The following is a 12,345-nucleotide window of genomic DNA, read 5'->3' on the forward strand; positions in this document are numbered from 1 at the left end:
AGACCACTTAAAAGCCACTGGGCTTTGCATTTCTTTTAAGGGGGTGTGCATGAGCTGTAAGATCTCCCTCAGCTCTCTAGTCTCTAACAGCTTTCTCTGCAGTGCTTTGAGTTGCACTAATGCAACTTGGTGTTGCAATGAAAGCCAGCATTAACTAATGTCACCACAATAAATCCAGGTTTGACAGTACTTGCAGGGCACCTGTTCAGAAGGTAACTGATGCTCTTTGAATACTTCTTTGTCTTTTACAACTGATGCTCTTTGAATACTTCTTTTGTCTTTTAAACATATTTTTATTTGAAGCTTTGGGGTTTTTTTTTTCCATAAAACAGACATTCTTTAAAAGTGACCTACCTTGTTTGATCGGTACAATGCATCCTCTGCCATTTTCCTATCACAGGTAGCAGCATACCATGCTTTACTGTGAACACCAGCATCCTAAAAAGAGAGGAACAGTGTTTCACCTGTAACAATAATAATAATAGTAATAAAGAATATAGCCTGTAGGGGAGTTACTGCTAAACAGTGACAGCTATGAAGAACTAAAACGCAGAAAACTGAAGAGTTTAAAAAAGTCTTTGCCACGAGTTCACAGTTTTAGTTGAGTAGAGGTGGGGCAAAGAAAAACTGGGAGTGTCAAAACAGTGGTAACAGATTTGTGATAGAAGGCTGATAAATGACAAAAGAGATGCCCTGACCAAAGCAGTCAGGCTCAACTGTAGGATCGTTCTAAAGACAAAAGCTATTCCAGTAGAATTTAAAGAGGAGTAAATGTTGAGAAATGTTAAGGAATAACGCTCTTTGTGAACACAGTCATGATTGTCTCCACATGGACAGCATGATGGTTGGCTAAGTTTTGGTCCAGCTTTACAGTAACAAGCTTAATGATAAAATTAATTTTCACACAAGCTTTGTCACCTCTGTACAAATTATAACTGAGCTGGTCTAGCTGACTTACTGCTGCCAGAAAGAGAGTGTCTTGGCTTCTCCTTTGTGCTCATTTTGTTGCTCTGATCCCATGGTGAGATAATTCACTTTATTAAACTTGGAGAAAAAAAACAAAAAAACTTTCCTTTTTTGTTTTGCCTTTTTTTGTGTTTGACTGCCAAGCTGATTTTCTGTCAGTTTAATGACTTGGCTCAACCCACTGCAGGATCAAGAAGGAACACCATAGAAGCTGGGAGGGGAGCTGACACTGAAGAGAGAGCAGAGCCTCAATTTTAGGGGCACTGCACTCAATTCTTAGACTGGCTCAAGCCACAACATATAATTTTACCTTCAAAAATTTTCCATTTATTTCTCCAGTCACACTATTCATTGGAAAAAGAAAGGCTGAGAGGAATTGCAGATATGAAAGGTACTTGTCCACGCAGAGAATAAGTCCAGTGTACATCTCTTTGTTCAACAAAAGAAGGAATCAATGGCCCCCAGACCTTTCTTCTACCACAGTCTGTGGCCTACAATGTAGAAGCAGAGAGCTGCTGCCAAAATTTGGATGGGAACCAAGCAAAGAATCAATGTAATGGGAATGAATGACATCTGTGAGCACCTGTATTGTGCAGGATGCTACAGCAAATGATACCACTGTATACAATTGCTGGGAAAATAACACTAACAGCTAATTTTTTTAAACAAAATGGATCTTTTATTAAGTTCTGTTTCTGCCCACGGCTGTTACATAAAAATTGCAAATGTAATTGCTACAACCTGTTATGTAGAGTGTTCTGGATTGCTTATTTGAAAGTAATTTTTATAATAAATATCTAGTATTACATACAGTTAAAATTTTTCCAGAACTTCAAATCCTTTTGTTCTTCAATGTTGTATTATCTTTGTCATGTCAGACTTTAGAACACTTACTGTTACTGGATGTGCACGATAGAGCCTTTGGTTTACACTCAACAGAACTATTTTTACCTTGTTTGTGACTACCAGATTTATAAGAACAGCTTTTTGCATTTTATAGTCTCCCTTCATCCAAAATGAGAATAAGGGGAATAGCACTGAAATGAAAATAACCTTCCATTTGCTTAGATCATTCAAAGCTTAATGTTGCAACGAAACACATAAAAAAAAGAATTGGCCATAAAACTAACAGAATTAACTGTAATGAGATCTGTTTAAAGGAACAGAAAGGAGCTGGACTTGGGAGAGACTAAAACACGTAGGGGAGGCATTGCAGCATCATTGTATTTGCTTACTGCACCTTTTTTTTCCTGCACACAATTTGTACAGCTATAAGTTAGAAAAAAGGACATGATTAAAAACTCTTTATAGCAATCAATATCAAAGACTAGACTTAAGTACATCACCACAGATTTCCTAGTTTCAATGATGTTGAAAGTATGAACTGGAGAGTCAGGAAGACATGAAACTAAAGCTTTCTGTGATTGGTAGGGTGACAAGATTTAATGTAATACTATTTACATATTTTTCTACAGTTTGTTAAACCTCTCCTATGCTATGTGTTCTGAGCATGTTTTAATGAAAGCTAACATTCAGATTATTTGTGCTACAAAAAAGCCTCACTGCAAAAGGGGGCATAGAAGCCCTCCAGGAGTGTAATTTTCTATTACTATTGGTGGAAATATTATTTTATAATAAAGGATAAGGAGATTTCTGTAATATGAATTTAGCTAATATTATACCTGGTCCACAGAACTTGAAATAGATGAGGTGCTGCTGGGAGGGGAAGCACCCAAAGAACGGTTTGCAGCTTCCGGCACTTCTAGGAAAGAGGAAGAACAACACGTATAAGTTTTCAAAGCATGTTTGTTATGATGTAAGAAATTGAATTGTTACAAGGGACCTGTCTAAGTGCTGGGACACTTGCCTGCCCAAAGGGCAGCTAGCCTTGCTTGTGAAGGAAAACCAGGCTGGATAACAATTTGCTTATTAGCCAGAACTAGACTCAGAGTACAGGAAAAACCTCTTCCACCATCAAAGTGAATGAATGTAGCAATAGGTAAGAAAATGCAGGAACTTGATGCAAGTAATTCTCAGTCCACTGTGAGAAGCAGTCTTACAGGTGAGCAAGTCAGGAAAATGAATTTATTTCAGAGATAATTTTTCACCAATTTAGACTGCCTGAATTGTTTGTATACATGTGCAAGAAGTCCAGGCAGAAAAAAGAAGCAGAATTAATAGAAAACTTTATGATGCTTAATTGGAATAACAAAGCATAGTTGAAAATAGTTACTAGGGCTAAAATACAGATGTAAGAGTTTAAGAAATCAGAAGTGAAATGTTCAAGTAGTGTTGCCTAGTAATTATATGATGAAAGAAGTATGGATTATTGCTTTCTGGTAAAAAAGAATTTGGCCCAACAGTGTTGGTGCCTGCTACAGGTACTTGTGAACACAGCTGGATGCAAATCAATATACTAGAGAAGATCATTGTAGAAAGTTGAGTGATACTCATTTTGTTATTATTGGAGGTTTTTTTTTCCTGTGTGCTTTACTTATTAAGGAAAACAAATGCTACCCTTTCTGGATATGGTGCTCTGCAGACTTCATTGTTAAATCTTCACCAATAAATTTGTGATTTAGATATTGGTTTAGAAAGCAATAGAATGTTATAGAGAAGACCACAACTAAAAAATGCAGTTGGACTGGAGACAAAGACAATTGTGTGAAGTACTTCTTTTGTAGTAAAGATGCAATTGTCTGGAAACTGCATCCCAAGTGGAGGGGAGACATTGTAGGGAGCAGTTTCAGCTCTCAATGAATTAATAATCACCTGAAGAAGGCTATTCAATATTATGGATTTTGGTTTTTCTGTCAAATTTTGACTGACTGGCTGTTAAAGCTACATCTGAGAGCAGACTGTAGGAATAAAGCAAGAATTGACAGAAGTCAGACAGATTACTGACGAAAGGATAAGTAATGAAAGATGCCTTGGCCGTGTGTAAAAAAGAAAAGAGGGTGGGGCTTTATTCAGTAAGAATTTTATTGATTTTAAAGATAATCTAGTTACTAAACAAATAGTAGTTCTGGCACAGAAACTGAAATTCCCACAATCAAATTGGTAGCAGAGCTTAAATAACTTTAGTACAATTGAACTGATGGGCCCAGATGATCTTTACCTATGAAATTTAAAAAACTGGCACATGAAATTCAGGGGTGGTAACAGTTATTTTACGTAATTTTCAAGTCAGGATGGTACCAAATGATTAAAGAATACCAAACATAATTGCTATGCCTAAAGTGAAAAAGTGACTTGAGCATCTACAGGGCTTTTTGCCTGACTCCACAGAACACAAGGCCCTAGGAGAGAATTTGAAGGAAGTAACATCAAGATTTGGAAGTAAAGGTACAACAAGAAAGAGAAAATCTGAATCTTAGCCAAGTAGATAAAATGTTACAGCTCTTTCATAGAATAACAGAGCTCTGCAAAGAGGGGATGTGGCAGTGTACTTAATCTGGACTTCAGAAGAGCTTTTGACACTGTGCCATATGGGAAGTGAGTACTTTTAATGATGAAGGTGGAAGTTGGCTCTAGGCTTGTATCCAAAGAGGAGATGGCAGGTTATGCTGAAGGAACATCAGTGATTATGGGAGCAGTGGTGTGTATTATAAAGTTGTTATTGGACCTGGCACTGAGTAAGATTATGCAGAATAAAGTTTACTAATCAGAGCACCATTCAGCACCAGATGGTCTTGAAGAATAGTTACAGTTCCAGAAGTTGTAAGAATTTATGCTTCAAGTTGAAGCACATCAGTTGTGTGATGGGAGCAGACTGGAGTGCACCAGTCAAGAGCATTAATGTGAACCTTATATTAATGTGAACTTCCTCAGCACAGGAGATATAATTGCAACATGCATCAAGCAAATGTTTCCAGGAAAGAGTTACACTAATAACAGCATGTCAGTTTAAGCTACACCAAATGTAGATTTATGTGCCATTCTCACCATCTGTTTACAATGTGAAGGATATGTTCAGACTGAAGATGTACAGTAAAGAGTTTACAGGAAGGTCAGACAAGTGTCTGCTAACAAGCAACTAGAAAAATGTTGAATCTAATTTACACTTCTATATAAAGAGGATTTATATACATATTATCTAATTCGTTTTTAGCTGTGAACTGAACAAAGTCCATTTTGGAAAGCACTACTTAGAAAACAGCATTAGCAATTGCTATTATAAAAGTACCTTCTTTTTTCCTTCTGTAGAAAAAGAATAAATTGAATGTAATAATAATCTGTCTGTCTTGTAGGCAACAGAAGCCTGGAGCAGCCCAGAAATGTCATATTTAGGATTCTTCTGTGACAAGGAAGATTGATGGAATCTTTATTAAGATGGGAAATGACCCAAATTGCCTTTGCTAGAGATTTCCAGTATTCATAAATATAAATGAAGCACCCACTTTCCATCAATAACCCTGAGATACTCCCTTAATTTTACTAGCTGAGCTAAGATCTTGGATACTTGACCTCCTCTTTGAACACATTACAGATACACTAATTCCAAACTGATTAATATGCAAGGTATTTTGAAATAATTTTAATTCAAATATTGATTTGAAATTACAAGTTAATCACATTTTAATTAAAAAACTGAATTATACTTACTCGGCAGAATTGAGGGCTTTTGTAGCAGAGGCCTGAAATAAATGTCAAGAGATTACAGAAAGGTCTGAGAGGATGTACTCAGTCCTGATAATATGAAAACTGAAAATATGCAGTGGTAGAATGTGTTCCATCTCACCTATTTGTTCATTGAGAAACATGGGTCTGATACAGGTATTTCAAAAAAGTGATATCCCACTAGTAGGAATTTAAACATGTGTTTTAAATCTCCATCACCTTATTACAGATTATGTCCCCTCATGCTTTTTGGTGATGGTTATGGTATTTGTATGCATTCATTTGCCATGTTTTATTTTTTTGCTACTGTGAGGTACTGTGAGGCTTCAAGAGTCTCAGCTCTGAGAAAGCAACAAGGAGGCTCCAGTGAAAAGAGTGCTCCCCTTTGAGCCTCTCACAGCTGGTGCACTGCAATATTCCCCAGAGGATGGAAAGGGATCTTACTTTTGGGCACCACTTGGAAGAGGTGGAAGTGGAAGTTCCTGGCTGGAATTGCGCCGTCGTTCTGGTGCCATGGGTTTTTCTGTGGTTTGGGAAAACAAACAGTAGAGTCAAGATTCCTTCAGAAATAAGTTATCCCAGGTTAGGGAGTCCCCATAGGTGAAGGAGGCTTTTTTTACTATAAATTTGGGTTTTTTTCTGACACGGCAGCTTGCCATTGCGCTGCTGTTAACTAGTTCTAGGCAAATACCTGTGCTATGGATGCCTGCAGGGCTCGTGGGACTCTGTGACACGGGGGAGGGCAGCCAGCCCGCAGTGAGGCAGCAGCTCCTGCCTCACACAGACACGGGCACAGGCACAGCCAGGATGGGATGGATTCCCTGCCCCTGCCAGGGACTGCTGCTGGCCAGGAGTCACTCCCTGAGGGACGGTTCTGGCTGAGTTCAGAGCCCGTCCCTCCCTTCCCCTTCTCCGCTGCCCGGGCTCCATGGCACACTGCTGGTCCATTACTGTGCTGCATTACCCTGCCAGTAACCTCGGCAGCTCTGCTGCGACTGCTCTCAGAGAACAATGATGCTCACTGCAACTAAGGCTGCCCAGATCCAGTTTGAAACTGCTAAAACCAAACACCCCTCCAAAACCTACAGTAACTTGAATGTGGTGCTGTTTGTTTCACGTTTTTAGTAAAAAAAAAACCAAACAGATAAATGTCAACTTTTCACATTAGTGGCTATAGTTTACCTTCATTTGCAGTTAAGGTCTCTCTGGAAGGTAAACACGGTTTCTGCAGTGAAAGAGAAGGGCAACCAAGTATTAACTGGCACTTGTACAGCAAACGTTTATCATTTAGACTTTTTATGAAACAGTTTAGAATTGACAACATCCTGGAAGAATTAGGAGGCAGGAATGTAACCATTCTGTGAAGAATCTCTAGTTGTATGACCTTGAAGTTTGGGATTTTGCAAAGGAGATTTGGAAAGAATCCCAGCTTGTGGGTATAAATAGATGGAGAAAAACTAAAATCTAGATGGTTCATTCTTGTCTCAGGTGCTAAAATCAGAAGTCTTTCCCAAATACTTGAAAATGAAAATTGGATTTTCACCCGTACTGAACTATGCATACAAATATCTGAACACATTTTCTTCTGTTTACTGGAAGTTAAACTGTCAGTTTAGCTCACAGTAAAACTGGAACCAATCTTCCACTTTTAAATTTTTTTTTTGCTTTCATTTTGAAACAATGATAATAAACTGCCAGTTGTGAAACATTTTTTGAATTAATTTCTTTGAGAATTTCAACCAGTCCTCTTACTTTCTGCCACAAGAAGTTTTGGGGTATTTTTCGAATTACTGAAAAACTTCACACAAATTCTGGTAAAAACCTGCATATTTCTTGAGCTATCACTTTCAATGAAGTCATGTGCTCCATAGGCAGCTCTGTACATTCTGGGAGTATTTCTGAATTGTGTGTATTTCCATCTATTTCTCATTTATTCAGTTCATGCACTGTGTTTATTGTTACATCCCGGGGCATTGAATTCAAACATTGCTTTGATCAAAATATTTTTCTGCTTGAGGAGAAAGATCACTGCTCTTCATTCATGTAATAGCACCCAAATATTTCCTGTCTTTATAACTCTTCCCCCTAGTATTTTTTGCATTTATCTTGTAACCAAACACATGATAAAATTAAGTTTTACAATATATTAAAATTATAATAAAATTTTTGGGTGGTTATGCAATTACAAATCAACTTACTGGTGAAATTACTGCATTAGAAGCTTTCTTGCTGAAGTATGGAGGAAAAAGAAAAATAAAGAATATGGTTACTTAGCAGATATATGGATTCATTTAGCAACTAAGCATCAGTTTCACTGGTTCTCAGGGTATTTCTGTCTAAGATGGGATTAACTGGATACTCGTAGCAGTTACAAACAAAGAAGAATGAAAAAGGAATAAGGGTATTATCAGATGCACTGTGGGCACTCACTAAAGGTACTTACACAAGGAAGCTACAACTCTGCCCAATACTTAACATGACTTGGGAGGGCAGGAGAACTTGGTGAAAGCTTTCTGCACCTCCAGGCTTGCATGTGCTAGTGCTGCAGTACGGGAGTAAATCAGACAAGGCAGCCAGCATCTGCCACCAGTGGCAGGCAGCGAAGGGCAAGGCCACTTGGCACACAACCAGTATTCCTCCAGAAAAAGCAAAATAACAGCTTGCCTTTACCAAGTCAGGGTATCTTTCACGAACAGGAATAAATATTATTCCTGAATTCTAATTGCTACAGGCAAGGAGTTAGCTCCTAATACACCTATTAAACCCATCTCCAGCAAAGAAGTGCTTTTATAATTTTTTACTCACAGGCCCCTTGGTAATGGAGATGGAGCTGCTCCAGTGGTAAATCTGGATTCTTGTGTGTTATTGAACCTTTGACCTAGAGATGTAAACAATATATTTAGTATGCAATGTGAGCTGTATCTGAACCGTGGATTTTCCTCATTGCCATTTTAGTGTTAATATAATAAAGGTAAAAAATATCCATTGCTTTAATTTTTTTCTTAGCATGTTTTCAGTCTGATTATAGAGTAGAACAGTTCAGTAACACTTCTTGCTTATTGCTGACTGTAGAGATAAAATTTACACTGACACACTAACGGCATGCTATATTCTCCTACCTGGTGGCATATCAGTCCCTCTCATATTGCTGTGTTTGCATCTGAATACTTACTTTCATCAGTATTGTTTGCTTCATGGTCCTGTAATGGAAAAATAGGTTAGATTTGATATGAAGGAATTAAAAAAGGAATTGCTGTGTTCTGTTTTTATTTCTTCATTACCAGAAGGACACAGAGGTAATGGAGCAGAGAAGGGCAACAAGGCTGGTGAAAGGACTGAAGCACAAGTCTTATGTGGAATGGCTGAGGGAGCTGGGCATGTTTAGCCTGGAGAAAAGGAGGCTCAGGGGTGTTGCTATAGGACACAAGACAACACGACGCAGACACACTGCTGTTCTCAGGCCAGGAAGAGAGAGATTTATTTTCTGACTCCTACTTTTATAGATTTCCAAAAGTATCATAGGATTGGAGGGTGAAAGTGCCACCTCTCCAGGGACACTGGACAATCGAGCAGTCCCTCAAGTTTCTCCTCCTCCATAGAGGAATGCAAAACAATAAGTTGTTTATAGAAAGTGTGTGAGAAAGTTTTAGACAAGAATGCAAACATCAGAAGGCTTAGAAAAATCTTAAGAAAGCAAGGCGACACAGGGGCTCTCTACAAGTACCTGAAAGGATGGTTATCAGTCTTTTCTCCCAGGTAACAAGAGACAGAGGAAGAGGAAATGGCCTTATGCTACACCAGGAGAGGTTTAGATTAGATGTTAGAAAAAATGTTTTCACTGAAAGGGTGGTCAGGCATGGAATGGGCTGCCCAGGGAAGTGGTGGAATCACCATCCTTTTTGGTTTTCAAAAGCCATGTGTATGTGGCACTTACAGACATGGTTTAGTGGTGAACACGGTGGCTGGACTAACAGTTGGAACTTGATTTTAGAGATCTTTGTCAGCCTGAATAATTCTTTGATTATTAAATGAGAACTGCATGAATAATCAACATGGTTTTGGTATCTGTAGTAATTTTTAAAGAAATATTTGTTCAGAAGTCATATAGTATCCAGAAGACTTTTGTGATGTCATTTGAAAAATTTTAAGCAACCATAAAATTTCAAACTTTCTAATAATCTTGAGATTTCATGTAGTAAGTATTGAGAAAATTTGGCCTTAGTTTTGCACTGAGTTAGTTTTGATCCATGTTTAATTTCTGAGCTGAAAGACTAAAAATACATCTTCCACTGAATCGAGGAAACTGAGTAGACTCTCTTGTCACCATGCTAGAATTGAAGCAATCCAACTAATATCCTGGATTCTTTGGGAGATGCTTAATTTTGGCTCCCATTTCTTGACTTTTAGGGAATCAAGACTCCCATCTGGTAAGTATCTTTCAAAGAAGCACCAGTTATTAATTTGTCTGTCTTTTTCTACCCAGCTAATGGTTTTTTACTAGTGACAAATGCATCCATTCTCTGGCTGGAGAGGTGTAATCCATCACCCAGCAGTTGGGGAAATGAGACATGGCAAAATTTTTCTCCCAGTCAGCTCAGGCCTTTGAGAGGAACAAGGGTTACAGTTCTGTGCACATGATCAGTGCTGGTTAGTGCTGACAGCAGACTGAATGGGAGCAGTTAACAGATGTTTCAGTTTTTCTTTGGGCTTTGTCAATGTAGCCAGGGATGGAAAGGAACAAGAGAGCACTGGACAAACACCATGCTCGTTACCATGTGTTCCTTTAAGACTGTAAAGGCTGCCACTTACAAGACAAGCAAAGACCCCAAAATTTGGACTGCACTGGGTAACTCTTTCCTAGGCTGACTCTTGTGACAAACTGGTGAACTGCAACCACCCAGGAGCTGAATACACCCGTGGTACAGAAGAGTGTTTGTCTGGGACCTTCATCTTGAAGCTGTAACTCAGTGTGTTGGCTCCAGCTAAATGACAGTCTCTTTTTATTCTCTGCAAAGCTAGGATGATATCCATCTCAAATGCAAGCTTTGAAAATGCATTAATGGAGAGGTTTCAGCTGCAATATGGGACTCAAGTCTGTTGTGAAGCAGGAGTATTCTTAGTGCTGATCAGATTGTGGAATTTCTGTCCAACATTCTCCCTTGAGACACAAGATTTTTTTCTTATCTCGTATTGGTAAAAAAAAACTGAGAAATCAAACTATTTCATAAAAGAGAAATCCCAAATTTGGCACTTTTTAGGATTTGCTCAGACACAGGACACAGATCTAAATGGGAAGAACTTTGTGATGAGGTGGAAGGGAAATTAAAATGCTGTTGTACATACAAACTGCTCGGTACATCTAGAAATTTAAAGACTGATATAAGGTGCCCATATACCACCTGCACTGTTACCATAACATCTAATTCTATTATATGAACCCAATTTCCTGGTTTTAAGTGTCTAACTTCTCTGTATAGTTATTGGTAGATTGATTATTTCCTAGGGACAATTCAGAGCACAGGGCTGGGACAGGGACTGAGCATGCAGCTTTTGGCACAGATGCTGACACAGTTAACATGTTACTCTGTTCTGGATAGTTGGCTACTCATGAAGACCCTCTCAAACTGGCACAGCTGTGAGTAGAGCTATGGTGCAGATCAATTAATGGAGCTAATCTGGTTAAAAAAGAATCTTTTATTATTTGCTTTTGCTCATTTCTGCAGCTGGACACGTTTCCAAATAGTTTGCTTAAAAAAAAAGGCCCAGCACAGTGGAAGGGACAGACAGGATAAGAGCAGAGGGAGGCAGAGGGAGAAGAAGACTGGCTGAAACACAGCCTTAGGACCCAAGGCTTGTAATTAGTCCTTCAAGAACTGTATTTTCTAGTGATACTGGTTAGTCACACTACCCAGTCTGACATTTTAGAAGGTTTCCATTTTCAGAAAGCATTAATCATTCACCATCTGAGAAGAATGAGGCTCAAGGAAAAGTGCTTCAGATTGGACAGAATCATCCTCTGCTACTACTGAAGTACAACTGGTATTTTTTAGTACAAGAAATTATTTTTGTGACTGAAACATATATCCCTTATATTCCGTATTTCCCAAAAAACATTTGAACTTTTTCTTGGATCAACAGAGATGTCCAGTGCTCTTCTGCCCAAAGGATTAATAGCAACAATCACAACAGCAGATGAATCTGACATCTGGTCATCTGTTTCTGTTATTTAATCCAGATAATAAATAGATAATCCACCTACTTATATATGAAACACAGGACTAAGTTCAACATGTTCTTTTAGAGTGGCCCATTAGCTACTCACTGGTTTTGGATGAAGACGACTTCTGGGGAGAGGCAAAATATTTCTGAAAAATACACACAGTAAGTTATGATGAATTTTTATTGGCTCAGATAGGCTTTTTAGGATCTAGAGGGAAGGAGGTCTGCAGTAAATGGATTTGATTTCAGCTCTGCACAGCTACAGTGCTTGTGGTGATGCTGTGCCCTTGGTGTGGAACTACTCTAGAACAGCTCCTGTCCTAGATCTGGGGTCACCTGTGACTGCACAGGACCTCACCAAACACCCTCACACACAGAGTATTGTGGATGCCTCCTTCTGGGGGCACGTAACATACCCTGTAAGACAATGACCTAGAGAGGAGGCAGGGCTTCTGATGCAGCTTTCTATGCTTCTGGGGACACAGGAGTGAAGTAGGCTGCACACTCAGGTACGATTTTTCCCTTTTCTGCCGGAGACTT

At 38.8% G+C, this 12,345-nt stretch overlaps 1 protein-coding gene across 1 annotated transcript in view; it reads right to left on the minus strand.

The window, feature by feature from the left end:
- BLNK (B cell linker) overlaps nt 1-12,345 on the minus strand; it is an 86,743-nt gene that overhangs the window by 1,975 nt on the left and 72,423 nt on the right. The window contains exons 15-23 of the mRNA XM_041415543.1: nt 11,909-11,951; nt 8,759-8,786; nt 8,392-8,464; nt 7,785-7,815; nt 6,769-6,811; nt 6,031-6,109; nt 5,572-5,603; nt 2,649-2,728; nt 355-438 (exon numbers count right to left, since the gene is read on the minus strand). Coding sequence (XP_041271477.1) covers nt 355-438; nt 2,649-2,728; nt 5,572-5,603; nt 6,031-6,109; nt 6,769-6,811; nt 7,785-7,815; nt 8,392-8,464; nt 8,759-8,786; nt 11,909-11,951 — 493 coding nt within the window. The remainder of the gene's footprint in view (nt 1-354; nt 439-2,648; nt 2,729-5,571; nt 5,604-6,030; nt 6,110-6,768; nt 6,812-7,784; nt 7,816-8,391; nt 8,465-8,758; nt 8,787-11,908; nt 11,952-12,345) is intronic.

The sequence above is a fragment of the Onychostruthus taczanowskii genome, unplaced genomic scaffold, assembly GCF_017590055.1.
Source record: "Onychostruthus taczanowskii isolate IOZ18803 unplaced genomic scaffold, ASM1759005v1 scaffold5, whole genome shotgun sequence".
In the NCBI taxonomy this organism is placed as follows: domain Eukaryota; kingdom Metazoa; phylum Chordata; class Aves; order Passeriformes; family Passeridae; genus Onychostruthus; species Onychostruthus taczanowskii.